The sequence below is a fragment of the Anolis sagrei genome, chromosome 2 (assembly GCF_037176765.1).
Source record: "Anolis sagrei isolate rAnoSag1 chromosome 2, rAnoSag1.mat, whole genome shotgun sequence".
Classification (NCBI taxonomy): Eukaryota; Metazoa; Chordata; class Lepidosauria; order Squamata; family Dactyloidae; genus Anolis; species Anolis sagrei.
The window spans coordinates 235,510,331-235,533,015 of NC_090022.1; the positions used below are offsets into that span (position 1 = coordinate 235,510,331).

Below are 22,685 nucleotides of genomic sequence, written 5' to 3' on the forward strand. Positions count from 1 at the left end.
TGTGTAACTCCAGCCGTGTGTGTGTGTGTGTTAACTTTGGATAGCATAGGAAAGGGTTAACACCCCTGTAGTGTTCGTTTTGCTGTCTGTGCCTCTGTTCAGAGAGTTCATCTCACTTTCTGTCCCTATAATTGGATTTTGAAAAACTTTGCTTGTTGTGGAAACAAGAGTTGGTGAGAAAACTTTAGCAGAGATACCTTTTCCACATGATAACTCTTTCAGGAGTGAAATTTCCTTCTGAGAGGTAGATTTCACTCACCCCTGTTCTTAGCTATGACTTGTTAGTAAATCAGATGTTTGTAACTCAGAAACTGTCTGAATATGGAATTCAAACACATGTGAAACTATAAATGTCCGTACAACCATTTTGCTTTTACAAATGCTTCCAAAAATTGCACATATTTACGAATACTTATCCAAATAGTTGCATCATGGAATGCATTTCTGCAGGAAATGCCTATATAGCCACGATTCAAAATTCCCCCCGCCCCCAATATACACATTTTTTTGCATATTCCCCTAATATGCATACTTTTGGAATATACCTTTTTCCAGTCAACATACTTGAGTATAACATTTGGATCAATGCTCATTTCTCAATTCAGATCAAATTGGAAATTACACTGATATGAATTCTTTATTTTCCAGCTAATTGTGTCACCTCTGGAGACAGGTGAGAGAAAGCTTCATGAGAATCTTAGTGATTAACAAAATAATAGACAGATGGACAGAAAGTGTGGTATTATCCTAAAAATATATTGGAAGTACCAAGAAACACCACAACTTCATGGAAATATTCCAATCCTCTTCCATCAATATGGAGAAATGTGCATGTAATGTTCGTCACAATTGCTTGCAAAGTATTGAAATTAACATCCCTCTCAGTAATTTGAAGAATACAGTTTTACACAAAACCAGAAATACTTGGGTCATTTACACTTACAGTATTATTAATTGCATGAAGTTGTACTTTGAATTATGTCCCTTTATTTGAGAGGCTGTATATGCAACCTCTCAAATAAAGGCTGCATATACAACATATGGCCCAGCAGATGAAAAGTGAAAGTCCTAGACTGGAACCTACAAAATGCATATGAAACATACTGGGGAATGAAAATATTTTAATTATCCCCTCCTGTTCCTAGCAGTCCTGGTATTAGCCTCTCCTGGCACTGTTATTTAATGTATTGATACACTCTACATGTAAGTGCAGAGAATGGGGCAAGATGGAATTAGAAATGGAAAAAGAAAAGCAGACAACAATTATGTTTTTACATACTGCTAGAAAGAACCCTACAAAGCTCTCGGGAATTTTAAGCGTATGGGAAATGCAGTTACACTACACCATGGTGTTTCTCTGTCACAGGAGAAGACCTTTTTGCAGCAGCCAGTAAAGACAACCAAACACTGTCACTTATGAAGAAATACGTTCATGTTTTTAAGTAATATCAACGACACTCAGCTGCCAACAATGCCCTCCCTGGCACTTCTCATCTATGCCTAGCCATCATCAGAAGATACTGTAACCATACATAGTGGTAAAAGAGACTGTGAAGTATCACAACAGTTTAAATATTCCTTCTCTGCTATAACCAATGCAACATACTGGCTCATTCATAAAGCAACTGAGACTGATGAATCTATGTGTTTCAAAACGTAATGCTCTATCTCATGTAAAGGGGCAAAAAAAATGAATTAACAGATCTGGCTACTCCAGAAATAGCTAGTTTTCACTCCAAGGCAACAGGGAAAATATATTAGTGGGCCCTTGGTATCTACTAGGGGTTGGTTCCAAAACCCATGGATGATCCCTTATATTAAATAGCACTGATTTATTTATTTTTTGGATTTAAAAAATATTTTCAAATTGTGGATGGTTGAATCCATAGATACAGAATCCATGAATATGGAGGGGAAACTAACACCTTTTAAAAGCATTTGTTTCAAGAATGATAGAAAAAAGCCAGGAAAGTGGAAGCCATTGCTCATCCGCCAATTGGTAAAAAACAGGCAAGACAGAGTGGTTTTAAATTAGATGTAAGTGTGTGAACTGCAGCAGCCTCCAGATGTTGTAGGACTGCCACTCCCAGAATTTCTCACCAATGATTTTGATGGCTGTGGTCAAGCAAGACCTAGAGGTTCTTACAGTTCCCATTTCCAGGCTGGAAGGCAATAGATTCCCTTCCAAAGAAAATGTATTTCATTGAGGGTAAATGAAACATTCGCTTTTAAAAGTTTCTGGGGAGAGGCAGAAAAGCCATCTGGCAGGGATATCTTGGGTATAGGATATCCCATGGCTAGAAAAGTCCCAGATGCCTGAAAATGCAGTGCTGGTGTCTAGGCAACTGACATGCTTTCCCAGCTGTGGAAGCTCTTTGCCTTAAGGTAAGGCTGCTCTTGATGATTTGCTGAATCCCATCCAAATTTCTGATTCTGGATGCAATGCAGGTATGCAAAAGTGTCAGTCCAAAAGGGATTGAACTGCCTGTTAGAGAAACATTTATAACCTGAACAGAAACTGCTTGAAACAAAGGAACCAAATCCTTAAAAAGAAAGAATTGATATCTTCACAGCAGAAGTACACATCATAAAGTTCTCCAGACTGCAGCTCCCAGCATTCATCATTATAAGTGGTGCTGTACAGAGCTGTTGGGAGATACAGTCTTACAACATCTGAAAGGATGTGCAACTTGCAGCTCTGCTTTACAAGACACATAATAAAAGAATCACCAAGTGAAATCAAGTTTAGGGTGGGTGGATGTTGAAACAAAAATAATGAACATAAAACACAAGTAACAGAGAAATTCATTAAATTTATTGTTTTTGTATCTGCCTACCTATGTAAATCACAACCCCTGAACCAAAAGGCAAAATTAAATCACTTTTGCATTTTTCTTGATTTTTGCAATATATTCTCCTCTCTGAAAATGCGCTCCCACTCAGTCAGAAAAAAATGAGGACAAAATGCATCTGTTACAGGACATTAAAATCCATAGTATAAAGACAAATTGCTTTTCAAAATACACACATCAGAAAAATGTGTATATCAATGCATATTCTAATACATGTATACAGGCATACTGTCAAGATAGTAGTGTGTGTGGGGGGGGGGGGGGGGGAGAGAGATGAGCAGACTCAAATTTGATATATTCTCTTCTCCTTAGATAGGATCACAGAATCAGAGACCCAATGTGCAATTGTATATACATAGCAGAACAATGGAGTAAGCACAATGAATAAGCCATAAAGATAATGACATGAGTCAGAAGAATGATCATTCCATTCCTACAACATTCTTCTGCTATTCATGCCACCCCCCATAACTTTTAGTATACTGTCATTCCTTCCTAATTCTCTTATCTTCTCAATCTCCCCAAACTTCTCTAAAACAGAACATATTATTACAGTTCACCAATTGGAAAATGCTGCAAACAAAAGTGCTGTCTGTGAAAAAAAATTGGAAAAGTCTAGTGGAAAACTAAATGCATCAACTTAATTAAAACCTACCAGATTCAGGCCAGAAAAATAAATAGATTTGCAGAAAACAAAAACCATGTTCTTTGACAAAAAAGTGAGAGCCAAAACTAAAAGTATGGACAGAAACACAGTGCTATACTAATATAAGTTTTGCACATAGTTAACAGGAAGCAGAGGAGGAATATGGTTAATATTTTACCAGTTTTGGTGATTCGCAGATGTCAAAGGAATCTGGAAAGACTTTGAGAAGGATATGGGGACAGATGGACCTTTACTGCCTATGTTTCTTTTCATTAACTTGGAGCTACCACAGTCACAAAATGCCAAAGTCTTTTTCTAATGCACCTTCCCAAATATTTAAGTCAAACTATATATAAATTTAAGCCCCACCTAGAATTGTACAACTCTGTCATATTAAAAATATTATCAAGCAAATAAATACTGCTTTTACATAAAAAGAATTAGATAGAAATGTATTTAGCTAAGTGGTAAATACAATGGTATATGGCAAAACACACACATGTGCAGATACTTTTATCACATGCACCGTATACACATAGCTTGCCTTCACAAATGTACATTCCCTTCAAGTTTTCAGATGAAAGATCACTTCTGAGGACTCCTTATGTAAGAAAGGCCTATGAAATGTATAGGGTTGCCATAACTCAACAGGTGACTTGAAGGTGTCTACTTCAAGGCTGAAGCTGCTGGGGTGGGAGAAGAGATCAGGATAAGGTTTAAGACAAGCATGAAGATGCCTGAAGAAAAGCAAGTGTTTTAGAGTATTCCAAATACTAAATTAAAAGTATAACTTTAATTACATATAACTTTAACTACAGACTGCTGATCTGGTCTTTTCCATTTTTCCATCTAAACTTAAATAGGAACAGAAATATTCTTATGATCAGTTTCTTCATATAAGTAGTCCACCCAAAAAGTGCTTTACTGAACAGACAAAAAGTTTGGTCTCACTAGAAGAAGCACAACATTTATCTCAAAAAATAGCCTATTATTCGGCCAAAGGAATAAAAGAAGAAATATTAAACTTCCGAGAGGTTTACAATGAATAATTGAGAGGGATGTATGACCAATAATAATAATTTTGCAAGTTTTTCTCAAGCCAGATTGAGACCTAAAAAACGAACATGGGACCAAGATCCCATAGCACCATAAAACTACAAAGTGATCAGGTGTGTTCAAAATCGCATGCCTACAAAACCAGAAATGGTGCTGGTCAGTCTTTTTCAATACATAGAGGAACTATTCTCTCTTCCTTTCCATTCCTTTCTCAAAAATGTCAGTGCCAGATCCTAGCATTAATGGTAAATGAACATGAAAGAAAAGAAAAGAAAATTGACAATAAATGCTAAGTAACAGTTAAATAAAGAGCTGTGAAACTATTATAAATTCAATTTGACGTGTTCTACATTTTTGCTGCCATTATTATTATTATTATTATTATTATTATTATTATTATTAGCGTCGTTCAAGAGGTCTCTATTTAAAACAAATGATTTCCCTATTTTGTGGTAAAATATTTGCCTAAAAAAAGGATAAAGAAACATAACCATGGATTAGCCTACAATGAATTTGATTGTGACCCAATCCAGATTTTTATGATGGTAGAAATATTTGACATGGGACTACGGGCCTGTTCTACACAATATCCAGTAGCTGACCCATATATGCACAACATTTTCAATTCTTCTGATAATCTTGTTCCATTTTTTTTACTCTGTGACTGAAAGACAAAAGAAGTCTGTTCAAATATGAGTCAAGGCTCCGCATCAAGGAACCTCCAATATTGGATGAAGTCGATTTCAAGGGAATACGCTATAGGCTATGCCACATTCTTCAAGGACAGGACCTAGATTCTTCAAACAAAGCTCTAAATCCATAACTTAGCCACATCCCCAGATAGCCAGGGTTGCTCACTTTCCTCTGCAGCATAAAGGTCTAGAGCAAGAGTTCTTAATTAGAGAGTATCCAGATGGTTCCAGACTTCATGTCCCAAAATTCTTGACCATCGGCCATGCTACCTGGATAATACCTAGGAAGAGAAGTTCAGCAACATTCTGCAGTTGAGAACTGTTAAAAACTAGCTCTCAACTCAGACCTGACACACAAGTTTATAGCAGTGTGCATGTAAAGCATCTTTATCTTCACCATAATTTGAACCAGCCCTTAAGCAATGAATTACAAAACACATGTTTCTTTCAGTGAACTGAAATCCTTCCACACACAAAGGATCTCAGCTGTTAATATAAGGTGGTTTAGATAAGTTTAACTGATGGTCCAATAAGTCATTTTTACCTATTTTGCATCACAGTGAAGGATTTATGAACAAGTCTTCTATATATTATCTAATATCCAAAGCATAACACAACATAAGCTTACTACAATTAAAATGTCTATCAAAATGTGATTGATCTGTTTTTTTCTGACTAATAGTGACCCAAAAGCAAACCCACCATGGTTTTTTTGTGTCAAGGTTTCTTTAGAGTCGTTTTGCCATTGCTTTCCACTGACACTGAAATAATGCGACTTGCATAAGCTCACTCCATGGAGATGTTTGAATTCAACATCTTCAACATCCATACCACTACACCACATATATACACAAATTGTAAAAACATGATGCTATTTTCTCAATTAGGAAACTTCCAGACTATAACAGCATATGGTTCACATTCCCCAAGCATATAATAGATTAACTTCTGTAAACGCATACAAGTAGTCCCCAAGACAGAAACATCCAACTTAGAAATGACTCATATTTAAGAACAGAGGTGAGACAACAGGAAGTGAGAGAAATCTACCCCTCAGAAGGGAAATTCACTCCTGAAAAAGTTATGATGGAAAAAGGTATCTCCACTGAAGCTTTATCACCAATCCTGGTTTCCACAATAAGCCTAATTTTTCAAAATCCAATTATCACAGGTACAGAAAGTGAAATGAAATTGTCTGAACAGAGGCACAGATAGCAAAAGAAACATCACAGTGGCATTAACCCTTCAATGTGCTATCCAGAGATAGACAGATATTTGGCTGGTTACACAATTAAAAATGTACAAACAAATTCAAGTTAAGAACAAACCTATAGAACAGACATGGGCAAACTTCAACCCTCCAGGTGTTTTGGACTTCAACTCCCACAATTCCTAACAGCTGCTAAACTGGCTAAGATTTCTGTATTTTATCTTTAGATATAGTTTTAGGTTGCAGTTACATCTTCACATCTGATTTGAAGCTGCTTTACTAGCTGCCTTAACTAGCAACTCCCTTAAAATCCCTTTATATCAAATTTTAGTCACTAAAATGATTTCATAGAAATTTTTATCACTTTCTTTCGGCCATTACATTTTGACTTACTCAGGATACGTAATCAGAAAACAAAGATAAAATGAACTAAATTCATTTCTTTTCTGAAGACAACGTAAAATACAAACACTTACATAACCAAAGGCCAATAAGGGAGGATAATAACAGAACAGTATAATCAAAAATACTGGACCTTTGCCCCTTGGGACCCATTGCTCCTTTCCAGGTCATTATTTTAAATTAAAGACATTTGTAAGGCAGCATTGCACTGTTCCCTTTGGATATTATTCCAAATCATGGAACCATTATATCCTTCATTAGAATTAGTAGATCTATACTGAACAGGGTTATTTTCTATGTAGTGCTATTGATTCAGGACTCATAAAAATAGGACTCAAGTTCTTAAAATATACTCTAGTCGAAACATTTGTATTGCAATGTGCTTTGTTTTGCAAATTCATCAATCATGGGAATTCAAGAGTGGTCTGTGACGTACCTCAGGTTTGTGTGATCGCCAAGTTACTTGGGATAGCAAAATGTCAAAGGATACAATAAAGAGTTTCAGCATTATCTGGCTATATTAATGAAGACCAAATGGAAACAAAATGAATTACAGTCTCAAAATGAGGCATATCGCATGATGGTTTTTTTTATTATTATTCTCAATCTGGAACCTATATCTCAGCCACAGATTTCAACACTAATGCAAAGTTCTGGCCAAAGCAAGGAACCAGAGGATAACAAATAAGTCTCTTAGACAGCAATATGTCAGAGCAAGTCATGTGGCAAAGCTTGTGTCCTGTACATGCTTCCAAACTCAAGACTTATTATAATGGCATTCTGCTGATGCTTTTGGACCTTATCGCAAACTCACATCATAAATACCCCATTGTAATGCATTTTGGATTTGACTGATATTCCTTTTCTGTTCTAATACAGCAATTTAATTGTTTTGGTATGACACCAAGCAATAAATGGGCATAGCACCACTCAAAGGCACCAAATTCCATATGATACTGGATGATAAGCAGGATGAGCTATGGTTATTACTTGAATGAGAGGCTGCCAATGAATACCAGGTGCTGCTGGTTATATTTCAGAGAAAGGAAATGGAAAAACCATTTCTGAGCATTTACTGTCATAGAAAGTCTTATAAAACCCATGGGGCAACTTGAAGATATATCCACACAGAGAGAAGAAGTTCCATCAAATTCCCAAATTTGAGGACCGGCTGCATTTGACAAAAACATGCAAATTATATATGCACACAGTGGCAAATACACTTCATTTGATCACCAAAGGAAAGTGGCTCAAAATATCAATCATGTTGACTGGCTATCACATGTTCAGAAGGCCACTGAAGAAAGGTCCTAACTCATTCAATTTTAAATAATCCAAACTTTTTTTTTAGATGTACAGATTTTTTTAAATGTTCTCTGGCTACTTCCACACTCATTATTCTGAATCTGAATATAATGCATGATCTTTGCAACACAAAAAATTAAAACATTTTCTAGGATAGTTTATTATTTAGTTGGACAGTTATATAGCCTGTGTTGAAAAGTCAACTTTCACACTCAATTAATCCCAACTCCAACCTGTTACAGAGCCATAGCTGAATTTATCTTTTATTTATGCAGCATGCAAAGCCATTCTAGTTAAATACACAAAAGTATATAAAAAAATAATGTCAAGGCATTAAAGTGGAAAAAGCAAGGAAATTCAGTTAGAGCAGCCAGTTCGTTGTGAGATAATACTTACCAGATGAATTGTTACTGAAAGGCTTAAAACTACTCTAGTAGGACAAGCAGAATTGGCCTAGAGCTACTGAAGAAATGTTTCAGTTACAGCTATTAGGATGTTTGAGGGAGTTTGCTGTTATAGAAATACACAGGCTTTTAAATGTCATACAATTCTTGAAATAGAGCCCCCTTCATCATCTGATGCCTGTCCTATAAAAGGGGAAGGGTAGAAGGTGGGTTTCCTTTGTTTTAGACTTCTACCTTCAGCTCTTCACAGCATTACTAATGGTCACAAAATAAAGCCTGAAAACATCTGGATACCTGTCTACTCTACTATGGAAGATATTTCAATATCCATATTCATATTCTCCCTTTTAATGTAAATAATATACGTTTTAAACACCACACATTTTAAGCATTGTACACTTTTTAAAAAACAAATAGCAATCAGTATCAGTTGAGCTGCAACATATAACATACTATTAATAATTTAAAAAGAAACTTATCTTACTGAGTATTTGCCAATTTAAAAAACTGAAGCAGATCTATAAAGGTAAGACAAAAATAATGTTCCCACAAAATGATAAAACAAAATTCTTCTCATCTGGGTTTGCCATTCACAAAAAGAAACTCCCATGAATGTTGCCCAGTTACAACTAAATACCTCAGAACAGTTACTGCTCTCTGTAAGGTACATTGATGTTGAATGCGCAGGGTTAAAAAAAGACTTTATAGGCTTTGTGAAGATAAGTGATATGACAGGTGGAGAACTTGCAGGCAGTATTTTGAAAACACTGGCAAATGGGCTGAACTTGCAATACAGGGTTATGAGTGGACAGCTGCTAATATGAGTGGTCATATTAGTGGTGCACAGACAATTATATCGAATAAGTATCCAATGGCTGTCTATATTCACTGCAGTGCTCACTCACTAAACTTTAGCAAAGACTTGCAGCATTCCACCTGTCAGAAACTGACAACGAACAATATCATTTGTGTGTAATTTCTTCAGAGCATTATTCATCAGACTGGAACTGTTGAAGAAAAATATAAAAGTCTGTTTCCCTGAATCAGAAGCAAATAACCTGTTGCTGCTTTGTGAAACTTGTTAGGATGGGTGACACAATGCAATTTTACATTTTGTTGAACCTTAAAGTGTGGTGGTGAGAACACTTGAAGAACTAAAAGAGAGTCCTTTATACAACAGTGAGACTTCTTCCCAAGCTGGACACCTTCTTTTAGCTATTCTAAATGTTGAATTTTTAGAAACCATACACATCCTAAGAAAGCTTCTATCATCATCCCTTCAACTTAGTAAAACTTTACAAAGAGTAGATATGGAAATTTTCTGTAGTCTGCAACATGCTGACAGTTTCGTAGAAAAAGTCAGGGGTGTGTGCACAGAATCTGTGAAAGAATTTCAAGAGATCTTTGACACAGCAAGATCAGTAATGGAATCTATGAGTGGAGAAGTTAGGGTTCTTTGCATTTGTTCAAAGAAGACTCGTAAAAGCAACATCTCGGCAGTTCATAACACCAATTGAATATTATAGGCTAAATGTGTACATCCCATTTCTGGACTTTTTCTGCAATCAGCTTCAAGAAAGGTTTACAATACAAAGGCAAGTGGTTCAGGAACTGCAAGTATTCCTCCTTATTAATTGTGGCCATTTAAAATCCAACTTGAAAAAGTGCACAGAGTTTTACAATGAATGCCTTCAAGATACTGACACATGGGTGGAAGAATTTGACCGGTGATGTAAAAAATGGGAAAAGATTACACCTGCAGAAAAACCATCAAATACCCTGGGAACATATGTTGTCTGTGATAGACAGAATTATTTTTCCGAATGTGAAAAAACTTCTTCAGATTTCTTCAACATCGCCAGTGTCAACAACTACAACTCTTAAACATACATAAGAAGCACAATGGGGCAAGAAAGACTGGCTGGACTTGCACTCTTGAGTGTTCACCAAAGTTTATCAATGGAGCCTGATTTCTGTCAAAGTATATTGACAGTTTTCAAGTGTTTCCAAAAGGCGTTGTGGTATTATTTTGATACCACTAAATTACCAATTAAGAGTCATTTTCAGGTTTTATAGACATGAAACTTCGTAACTAAAATAGAAATTTGATTTAATTAAGTCTATATAAAATATAGAATGAGTCACAGAATTATAATTATTTTGTGCTATGGACCTAAAATATGTTTCAACACACAGCTGCCTCCAAGCCATAAATCTCAGATGATCAAAACAAATGAAATGTATAACTCTATTTCTGTTATTGCTTATTCACATATAGGGTCAAACTCCCCCTTGAAGATCTCTTTTCAAAAGTCTTGGAAACAGCAAAACAGTGTTCTCTCTCTCTATGAACCATCTTGCTATTATCTGACAGGATCTTTTTGTTTGCTAGTCTGTTACACAACTCAACTCCTAAAAAGCTCCACAATCCAACAAACAAACCCCACAACTGAACTACACAACTGTATGTGTGAGAAGGGGAGGGGGTGTTAATCAGTTTGTTCCTTTAAAGACCAATGACATTTTAAAAGTTAAAATAAGTATTGCTTTTTGGAGGCTTTCTGGCTATCAAATGGAAATTTCAGAATGGAACATTACATAAAGGAGTTGGAACTCAAGGTTTTCTTCTGAAGATAAAACAACTTTTGATAAGCCTCTGATTTCAGTTTAGTGAAAGTATTAGAAACTTTAAAACTTGCATATTTATTCACAACAAAAATGAAAACATATTAAACGTCAGATTCCACTTCAGAGTATAACAAAGGCAACATAAACTGCAAGGGCCTCTTTGCAGACCTCTCACAGGAGGGAGGGAAGAGAGAAAAAAAGAGAAGGAAAATCATTTAAGTCAAATTGCTATTTATCCCAAATGGCTGAAGGGGCTGTGCTACAAGAGCCAGTAGTCTAAATAACAATAAAAACAGGATTAACAAACAATGACTCTTCTTTCATTGCAGCAAAAGGCACCCATTTCTTTTCTTTGAAGCCTTAACTAGTTTGTACTTATTGGGTTAGAAGAATTGGGCACTTGCATTCTTTCTAGACATAGTGATCATAATGGCAGCTTCCTTTCATAAATATACGAAAGCCAGCACCAGAAAGTTAAATTGCACATCCTCTTTTACATGAAGGAGCCTACTTTTGCAAAAGTATCAGAATTTTACAAGTAACATTAAAATAACTATTTATTCCATTAAGTACATAGCAAATCAAAGCAAAATAACACAGATTTTGAGCAACCTATACCAGGCTAGATTCAAGTTTGTTTTGTTTTAAGGTTTGCTTTATTTATATTTCAGAACATGGAAAGCATATTACAAATTTTCTGGGATTTAAACATAATGTTCAGGTGCTACATGTTTTCAACATAAGATGATCATTTAAAACAAATTATTAAATTTGGCAGAGAGACACAAGAGAAGCTAAATCTTGGTAAAGAAACACACAACTTACTTTAGCATCTCAAAAATTTAGTTTAAATGTCCACTTTGTAATTAATTAGCAATCTAATTGTTTAGACACTGACGACAAATACTGAATAACAATAACACTTCACCCAAAGTTTTAAAAGAGAGAGATCAGCTTTCCTGCAAATAACTGAAAGCTCCCTAAATAGGATTAATCTCCCAAGTTTGTCAATCTTCCTCCTGCCCCTCTCTTGTATTTCTTTCCTTTCTACAGAAAACAAGAGATTTGGAAGACAAAACTGCTATTGACAAAGTCAGGTCACTCCCAAAGAGAAACTCTTTTCAACTAAAGCCTTATCTGCTTCTTGACCCAAAAATAAACTGAGGATTTTTACTGTCAATTTAACGATGAAACAGGGAGTCTGGTATTTTGGGGGGTTTTTGTTTTTGTTTTGTTTTGTAAAGAATGAAACTCCTCATATGAAAACCTGGAAGTCTGCAAAATGCATTACAATTTGGAAGGAGGACAGTACAGTGACACTTCTTGAGGGGTGGGCAATAGAAGCTTCCAGAAATCATTAACTTTTAACCCAACTCCTACCATTCTTCATCATGGCAATATTCGCTAGAGATACAATGCGAATTATGGAGATCCAGGCTTATCTACCTCTGTCACATATTTACTCTAAAATAAGGCTCATATGTTGTGATAGGATATACACGCAGATGTGTATTTGACAGTGATGATAATTGTGGCTCTCCAGATGTTATTCTACAAATCGTTTTAGGCCTAGCCATCTTAACAAATGGTGAGGAATATTGGAAGGTGCAGTCCAATAACATCAAGAGGCTTACTTGAGTCTTACTCTTGATCCTTTGTTCTTAAATCAGTTCTAAAATGCAGGCTTGATCCTTTAAATATTTGAAAAGCTGATATTGTGTTAATTTTTGGAACTCTTCAGTCTTTTTTCATTATTACTCTCTGGCAGCTTGCAAATATTAATGACAGCCCATAATATTTAACACACGTCAGAGAATTCTTTAGGAAATAGTTTGACCTATATGGAGCTTCACACAGTTTCTTAAACTCTACTGAAATGTTTTTTTTCTCCAAATCTTTTCTCATTCCGAAGTTATTTCACTATGCATTTATATTTAAGAAGCTAGAAGTTACCAAAACACACAAATCCAGGGGAACTGAGGAAAATGCATGGCGTGCAAGAGACAACAAGGAAAATGTTCCTGCCTTTATTGCCTGGTGGTTCTCCCATGAAAATAAGTCTCATGACACTTTTAAATTCATTTTGTTTGAGACAGGACCTGAAACCAGAAGTCACGCAAAGGGAAAGGTATGGAGGAAAGAGAACATTTGCAAAGAAGTCTGGGGTTATGAGAAGTGTAAAGCGTCCCTCTCTCACCTACCATTTTTCTTTCTACAGATAATCTGCCCTTATATTGCCTAATCAAACATAGGCTTGGAAAAATGTGCCTGCTCTCATTTAGAGATGGGGGACTGGTATTATATTCTTTTTAGCAACAATGTTGGATTAGTGTCAAACTACATAGCAAATAGAGCTTAGAAAAGTTACTTATATTTTCAACAACTAACTACTTCAAGGTCTGGCAGCAAATTCTAGGTATGAGAGTGTTTACAAGAATTTCCACACATCCTACAGAACAAATACTTAGCACTAGATATGGGCAAACCCAGAATATGGTTCAATTGTGTCAAACATGTGGTTGTCCAGCTTCTTTGGGACTTCAGCTCCCAGAATTCTTGACCATTAGACAGGTTGGCTAGGGCTTTTAGGAGTTGGACTCCTAAATACCCGGAGGGCCACAACTCTGACACCTCTGTTAGATTGTGTAGAAGAAAGACCTAAAACAGCGACAGTGCCGTACTTATAAACCAACAATGGAATCTTTTTTCTAAAATGCTTATTTTGATATTTTAGATAAATATCAAAGTACATTCAAAATGCATTCTACTTCAATATTTTCTTTTCCTATTGGATTTCTTTTTAGGAGTACATATGGAGTGGGTGTGATCATATGGATTCTTCCTGTTTTCTCAGCATCCCACTGGGAGGGGAAATGATTATTAGATTTAAGAGAACCACATTGTCAGCTCTTCCTAAGAAGTTGCGGTATTCACACACATACTGCAAGTATTTGGAATTATACCTCAAAGAAGCAGCTGCCATAATATGGCTTGGAGCCTATGACTGGTTTTATCCATCTGTGCATAGGATCAGAATGTCATGTTGGTATCCTAAACCAGTAAATCATGCCGAAATAAATGAAAGGCGCTTCTGGGTGAATGTGCTACACTACAGTTTAACAGTATTCCACACTAGCATTAACACATTCATCTTGGCATTTTTGCTGGAGTTTACACAGAAAATGTTTGACTGTATGGATATTTGCACAACTCGGTCTCAGATAATGGAAATTGTACTTGTCAAGACTATGAGCCCCATCACTCTGAGAGCTTTGGGCCACAAGAAGCCTTCAAAGCTCTATTTAGCCCTTTTGAAAACCACGAGGGGAAATAAAATTCCATATTTCATCACATAATAGTCACACTTTTCCCCTTACTTAAAAATGGGGGTGTGACTGTTATGTGAGGGAAAACCCTTTTTTGTTCCAAAACAGCGATTTTGAAATAAAACAATGTGGAAAATAACTTGGGAACACACTTTCTCACACACTAACTTGATCACACATCCATTCACTGACAACCCCCTTCCAAGAATGCCATTTCAAGCAGTGTTCTTGGAAGAGAATGGTCACTGAATGGATGGGCTACCAGGAGAGTGTGTGCAGAGGTACATAAATGAGTATCCAGGAGGGCCTTTGGGTGAGCATGGATGGGCGAGCAGATGGGTGAGTGAGTGAAGTGGGTAGGTCTTTGGGTGGGCAAGTGAGAGGATGGAGGCTTACACCAGTAAATCAAGAATGTGACTATTATGTGAGAAACTGGGACTCTAAAAATGGGAGTGTGACTAGTACATGGTGGTGACTATTATGTGATGAAATCCAGTAAGTCTCCTTAAGGAGATATCCAGGCACCATCTGGAAATGCCAGGATAATGCAGCATGACTATCCATGTGAGAAATAAGGCAAGTCAGTCCAATTCAACTATTATTCTGTATCACTTGCCCTTCCCTCCCCCAGCAGATGAATCGAAGTCACCATGTACCATAGTTTCTCTTTCTCTCACATACACACTAAAAAAAATTCAAAAAGACGGATCACAATATGAATCATGTTGTCAAAGTAAACCGCAAACATATGTACATGTGTTTTAGAACACTCACTAAAAGTTTTTCCTGTCACTCTTTGTCTCTTGAAATATTAATTCCCAGCATATCCCATGCAGAGAATTTACATAATACTCAGAAGAATGGAAGTGCATTTTCCATATGGGAAAACTATGCTCAAACTATGCACTCTACTAAACAATGTGAGGCCACCACCTGGAAAGTATAGAAATTTTAGGTTAATATTCTAGGCACACTTACTTAGAAGTAGACCTCTTTGAACTCAAAGGGGCTTAGTTTTGAGTAGGCGCATGCAGGAGGCCCATACTGTTAGAATCTCACACTGAGAAGGTTTTTCACAAAATTCTTACAAATTAAGGATCTTCATGGAAGGGGAAGGAGAGATTAGCAAAAGGTAGGGCAAAGCAGACCTCCAGCCAGCTCTGCTTATTTCTCAATTAAAATATTTCAAGTATTTTGCTAAGATGTCACTCCTCATTTAATTTCTTCATTTTTTTTCCTGTTCAAGGAAAGGAGAAAGACGTATTTCATTCAAAATGTTACAAAGGTCAATAAAGTTATCGGTGCAAAAGTAACTCTTGTTCAAAAGAACAAGGCTCCATTATGACACAGAGTGCAGGGAACTGGCCTGAAATCTATCAAAGGGGGAAGGAGAACCTCTTGCAGTGAGAGGGGGGGGGGGAGGCTGCACTCTTGTGTGCTTTTCGTTTGCTGGCCCCCTTAAAACAGATCCAGCTGTTGAAAGGAAATGGGGGTTGGGCTGGAGAGTTATATCTCTCTTAGGGGCTGGATCTTGAGCAAAAAGAGAATGCCAACCATCCTCCCTTGAGTAGTCCCCCAAGAACAGTCTATTTACTACTGTTGCATATATAATCCTCCATCACTCTGCAGCTCTGTCCCTGTCCTGGTTGGCAGCCCATGCTTATTTTCCCCTAGTCACATCCCCAATAGAAACTGGAGCCCCTTGGGAGGAAACCAGGTCAGAAGGGCAAAGTATTTGCAACTTACTAGAGTGCTTGTTGATTCTGCGATCTTACCCACAAATCCTTCCATCCCAGTTCTCCCTCATAGCCAGCAGGTTTCCCCTTAAAAAATAAACTCAGAAACATTATCTCCCACCCCATGATAAAGCAACAAATGGCAAGACCATGGGACCCCAGAGCTGAATAACAGCCAATCTAGGCATCTGTCACCTCCTGGGGAGAGGTAAAAGGATCAGACCATGCAACAAAAGGAAGAAAAGTTCTTTTAAACATGCAACTGATTAACAGGCCCTCTCTGCTCTGGAGTGTTGGCCTGCTATTGCTCTGCTGGGACAGATTTCTCTTATTACTCCTCTGAACAAGCAAGTTAACACAATTTATTCTTTTTTAATTAAAGGGAAACTTTGTCAGATCCCTGCCAAATGATCCCTGCCAAGTAGGGTCAAAGCCAGGCTAATACATGGATGGGGAATCACAACAGCTTAGGCTTTATTTCAGAAAAAAGCAATAGCAAAAGTGTTGCTGTAAGATTTTTGGGCTGTATGGCCATATTCCAGAAGCATTCTCTCCTGACGTTTCACCCACATCTATGGCAGGAATCCTCAAGAGATAGGAGCACCTGATGGCACAGTGGGTAAAACCCTTGTGCCTGCAGGACTGAAGACCGACAGGTCGTAGGTTCGAATTCGGGAAAAGCATGGATGAGCTCCTTCTGTTAGCTCCAGCTTCCCATGTGGGGACATGAGAGATGCCTCCCCCAAGGATGGTAAAACATCAAAAAAAATCTGGGCATCCCCTGGGCAATGTCCTTGCTGATGGCCAATTCTCTAACACCAGAAGTGACTTGCAGTTTCTCAAGTCACTTCTGACACAAACCAAAAAAAAAACAAAAACCTCAGAGGTTGTGAGGTTTGTTAGAAATAAACAAGTGGGGTTTATATATCAGTGGAATGTCCAGGGTGGGAGGAAGATCTCTGGTCTGTTTGAGGTAAGTGTGAATGCTGCAACTGATCATCTTGAGTAGCATTGAATAGCCTTGCAGCTTCATGGCTTCACTGCTTCCTGCCTAGGGAATCCTTTGTTGGGAGGTAATTAGTTGTTTCTTGTCTGGAATTTCCGTTTTTGAGTGTTGTTCTTCTTGACTATCCTGATTTTACAGGTTCCAGTATTTTAAAACTCTAAAATCAGTAAAGAAAGAACAACACTAAAAAAAGCGGGAATTCCAGACAAGAATCAAACAGGGCCAGCTAACATCTCCCAACAAAGGATCCCCCAGGCAGGAAGCAGTCAGGCTTTGAAGGCCATTCGATGCTAATCAAGGTGGCCAACTGTGACATTCACACTTGCGTCAAGCAGACAAGAGTTCTTTTTCCCACCCTGGACATTCCACAAATATATTAATCTCACTTGCCTAGTTTCCAACAGACTTCACAACCTCTGAGGATGTCTGTGAAATGTCAGGAGGGAATGCTTCAGGAACATGGCCATACAGCCCTCAAAACTCACAGCAACCCATGCAACTGATTAACAGGCTCTCTCTGCTCTGGAGTGCTGGCTTGCTATTGCTCAGCTAGGACAGATTTCTCTTATTACTCCTCTAAACAAGCAAGTTAACACAATTTATTCTTTTTTTTAATTAAAGTAAACTCTGGTAGATCACTGCCAAATTATTAAAGCCATGAGGGATCGAAGCCAGGTTAGTACATGGATGGGGAATGACAACAGCTTAGGCTTTATTTCAAAAGAAAGCAATACCAAAAGTCCTTGCCATAAGTCAAGAAGTGACCTGAAGCAATGCATGGATACATGTGATAAAGCAGGCATGAGCCAACTTGGGCCCTTCCTCCAGGTGTTTTGGACTTCAGCTCCCATAATTCCAAATTAGATGGCCTTTTGGGGCTCCTCAGAAGTTTGGAAGGAGATGAAGAAGCAACCTAACCAAAAGTAACCATCTTAAGCCAACAACTCCATGACTTTGGGGAAATAGAACTTCTAAGCCAGGCATGAGCAAACTTGGGCCCTCTGGGTGTTTTGGACTTCAACTCCCACAATTCCAAATTAGGTGGCCTTTTGGGGCTCCTCAGAAGTTTGGAAGGAGGTGAAGAAGCAACCCAACCAAAAGTAACCACTTTAACAACTCCATGACTTTGGGGAGAGAGAACTTCTAACTAAGCCAGGCATGAGCAAACTTGGGCCCTCCAGGCGTTTTGGACTTCAGCTCCCACAATTCCAAATTACGTGGCCTTTTGGGGCTCCTCAGAAGTTTGGAAGGAAGTGAAGAAGCAACACAACCAAAAGTAACCACCTTAAGACAACAATTCTGTGACTTTGGGGAGAGTGAACTTCTAACTAAGCCAGGCATGAGCAAACTTGGGCCCTCCAGGTGATTTGGACTTCAACTCCCACAATTCCTAACAACCTCAAGCCCCTTCCTTATCCCCTTCAGCCACTTAAGCTTGCTCAGGCCTGTGATAAAGTAAAATATGACTCAAATAACGGGAAGAGAAGATTATGTTCCCCATCATTTTCCTGACATTCGTGGGGAAATTTCGGTCAGGGTGAAAAGTGTTAAGAGACAAAAAAGGATGTGGAAATAAACAGAAGAGAAGGGAGATTGGCCACAGACTCTTCCAACACGAGGATCAAAGAGGGAAGAAGCCCTCCTCCGCTCCCTGTTTCATTTCATGGCTTGAGAGGGCGGGGAGGAGAGGAGTTTGCAGTTGGTCTCTCTCTCCCTCTCTCTCTCTGAGGCAAGTTGGTTTCTCTCTCGCCGGCTTGAGAGGAGAGTCCGCAGCGGGACATAAAACTTTCTGCTTTTTTTTTGCCAAGGACTGTTCAAAGTCTCTCCCCGGAGCCTCCACACGCTCCCTCCCCCTCCCCTCTCCCCAAACGATTCCCATAAATCTTGAAGCTGTTAGGAAGGCAGAGCGAGAAAGAGGGAGAGAAGCGGTCGGGACTTGGCAAGGGTTCAGCGGCGAGCAACGGCGCAAGGTCAGAAGGGAGCCGAGAGCCAGCCGCCGTCCCAAGTCAGGCTTCTCTAAACAATCACATGGCTTGTTGAACCCAGGCTGGACGTGTCCTCATCCCCCCGGGCTCCTTTTGTTTGGGCTTTAAGCCAGCCAGGTAACTCGCAGGGAATGGGACTTAGCTACTTCATCACACTAGAAAAGGAATCCACTTAAAATCCGGTTTCTGCTCCTGCAGAATTCTGGGGTTTGTAGTTTAGTGAAGATGTTCACAACTCTTCCCTTAACTACAAACCCCAGAATTCTGCAGGAGGCAGAAACCGGATTTAAAGTGGATTTTTTTCCTCTAGTGTGATGAGGTATTTAAACACTGACACACAGGAAAGGAGGGGAAGAGAGAAGGGGTAAACAAAGCTCCCTCTCTCTCTCTCAGACCAATTCCCCCTCGCTGCTTTTCAACCTTCCCCCCATTCCAGCTCCACTTGCCTCCAAAACAGCCAGAGCAACCACCAAAGAGCACAGGAGCCCTGGCGAAGGAGGCCCCAGCCTGCCTCCTTCCAAGGGGCTCCTCCTTTGAAGCGCCGCCAAGACTCGCCTTTCCCAAGACAGAGTCACCTCCTTCCAAAATGGCCAAGGAAAAAGGGCAGGGAATCATCATCCCCTGGCTTTCCTCCCCCTCTTTTCCAAGAAGCAGGCGCCTGCCTCTCTTTTTGTCTCCACAATGAAGTCGGGAGAAGGAAGGGCGGAAGCCAGCCTGGAGGGAGCCAGGCAACTCCCCCCCCCCCCCCACTTTCTTCCCAAATGTTTCCACTCGCCACCTTCTTGCCCTCCTGTTATCTCTCCCTCCCTTTGACCCTTTTCTTTCTCCCCTCCAAATTCAAAAAGCAAGTTCCTTCCTTCTCCAAAAAACAACCCTTGTTCTTTCATCATACTAGAGGAAAAAATCCACTTAAATCCAGTTGCTACCTCCTGCAGAATGCTGGAGTTTGTAGTTTAGTGAGGACCCTTTAACAGCCTCACTAAACTACAAAGCCCAGAATTCTGCAGGAGGCAGAAACCGGATTTTAAGTGAATTTTTTCTCTAGTGTGATGAAGTGGAAACTTTTTTTCTCCTCTCCATCTCCAAAAAGAAGTCCCTTTTTCAAACTTAAGTTTGTTTTAATGTCTTGTCGAAGGCTTTCATGGCCAGAATCACTGGGTTGTTGTGAGTTTGTTAGAACCCTGCCAAATGATCCCTACCAAGCCAGGTTAGTAGATGGGTGGGAATCACAACTGCTTAGGCTTTATTTCAAAAGAAAGCAACAGCAAAAGGATTGCTGTGAGTTTTCCAGGGTGTATGGCCATGTTCCAGAAGCATCCTCTTCTGACGGTTCGCCTACATCTATGGCAGGCATCCTCAGAGGTTGTAAGGCAGGGGTCCTCAAACTAAGGCCCGAGGGCCGGATGCGGCCCTCCAAGGTCATTTACCCAGCCCTCGCACAAGGTCAACCTACGTCTGAAATGACTTGAGAGGCACACAACAACAACCCTATCTCATCAGCCAAAAGCAGGTCTACACTTCCCATTGAAATACTAATAACTTTATATTTGTTAAAATAGTTCATTTTAATTATTGTATTGTTTAAAGTGTTTATTGCACTACAAATAAGATATGTGCAGTGTGCATAGGAATTCATTCATGTTTTTTCAAATTATAATCCGGCCCTCCAACAGTTTGAAAGACTGTGACCCGGCCCTCTGTTTAAAAAGTTTGAGGACCCGTTGTAAGGTCTGTTGGAAACTAGGAAAATTGGGTATGTGTGTGTATCTGTGGAATGTCCCACCCTGGACGGGAAAGGTCAAGAGTCGAGAGAATGCTTCTGGAGCATGGTCATATAGCCTGGAAAACTCACAACAAGATGGTTTTTTTTTGAAAGAAGGAAAAGAAGTGATGTCGCTGAAGAGGACCTCCTCACACTAGGGAATGAATCCACTTTCAATCCGGTTGCTGCCTCCTGCAGAATCCTGGGGGTTGTAGTTTAGGAAAGAGCTTGAACAGCCTCAGTAAACTACAAACCCCAGAATTCTGCAGGAGGCAGAAAGCGGATTTTAAGTGGATTCATTCTCTAGTGTGATGGAGAAAAAGCTGATACATAAACCTTGAAATCGCACCTTATCAGAGGCCCTTTAAACTCACACACATATATACACACCCATAAAGGTCGCATTTTGTGGTCTCTACACAGTGCTTCTCCTCAGTGGAGTTTCCTTTCTTTCCATCCCCAAACCAGGTGGCGTTTTGGGACCTCTTCAGAAGTTTGGAAGATGAAGAAGCAACCCAACCAAAAGTAACCACCTCAAGTGAAAAACTCAATCACTTTGGGGAGAACTTCTAACTAAGCCAGGCATGGGCCAACTTGGGGCCCTCCAGGTGTTTGGGACTTCAACTCCCTCCATTCCTAACAGCCCCGGCTGAGGGGCAAAAGGAAGGGGCCCGGGGCTGTTAGGAATGGTGGGAGTTGAAGTCCCAAACACCTGGAGGGCCCCAAGTTGGCCCATGCTTGACCAAAACAGCCTGGGCTTCCAACTCGCCCTCCTCCGGGTTCATGTGCTTTCGGCCTGACTGCAAGGTTCGCCTCTTGAGGAAGCCCCGAGGCGCTAGTGGGGTGTCCTGAGCCCCAGCAGCCCGCCCGCTCTTACCTGCCGCCTCGAAGGCAAGGCTGAGGAAGACCAAGAAGGCGGCAACGCTGCCCGGCCCCATGCTGCCTCTGCTTCTGCCGCCCGCCCAAGAGTGGCTGCCTGCCTGGCTCCACAAAGAGCCCTTTGTGGCCGTGGCTTCTCGGGAGGCGGACGTTTCTTCCCCCGAGATGCTAAGGGCTGCGGGAGAAGTGGCCGCTCCGCCTTCTCCGGCGGCGGACCGAGGAGGAGGAGGAAGGCGAGGGAGCCGCGCAGTCCGCCTCCTGGGCGCGCCTTTCGTTGCTTCTTTCCCTCCCTCCTGCCGCCTCTGCCCACAGCGGAGCCCACCGGCCGCCCCAAGGAAAAGGGGAAGGCGGGAGGCTCGGGCCCGCCCCCTCTGGCCAAGGAAGGAAGGAGGGATGGGGCTTGAGGAGACCTCGAGGAGACACAGAAAGTCCTCTCAGAGGGAGAGGAGGCCAGGCCAGCAAGAAGGACCATGCGGACTGAATTCCGTCACAGTCCATGAGGGAAGGAGAGGACCATGGACCAAGCCTGTAACCAAAGGGAGGGGGGTTTAGGGGTTCAAACTACCCCTACCCCTCCCCTCCCTTTGGTTACAGGCTTGGCCCTTGGTCCTCTCCTTCCCTCATGGACTGTGACTGAATTCAGTCCACGTGGTCCTTCTTGCTGGAGGATGCCTGCCATAGATGCAGGCGAAACGTCAGAAGATAATGCTTCTAGAACATGGCCATACAGCCCAAAAAACCTACAACAACCCACCTCCGAAATTTTGCAAGTACAAAACAACAACAACCTGGTTTA

The 22,685-nt window shown here is 40.0% G+C and overlaps 1 protein-coding gene across 1 annotated transcript in view; it reads right to left on the reverse strand.

The window, feature by feature from the left end:
• Nucleotides 1-22,196, reverse strand: part of ROR2 (receptor tyrosine kinase like orphan receptor 2) — a 135,718-nt gene extending 113,522 nt beyond the window's left edge. The window contains exon 1 of the mRNA XM_060762016.2: nt 21,888-22,196. Within this exon, the coding sequence (XP_060617999.2) occupies nt 21,888-21,948 (61 nt within the window). The 5' untranslated portion in view covers nt 21,949-22,196. The remainder of the gene's footprint in view (nt 1-21,887) is intronic.
• Between the last annotated feature and the right edge of the window lie 489 nt (nt 22,197-22,685).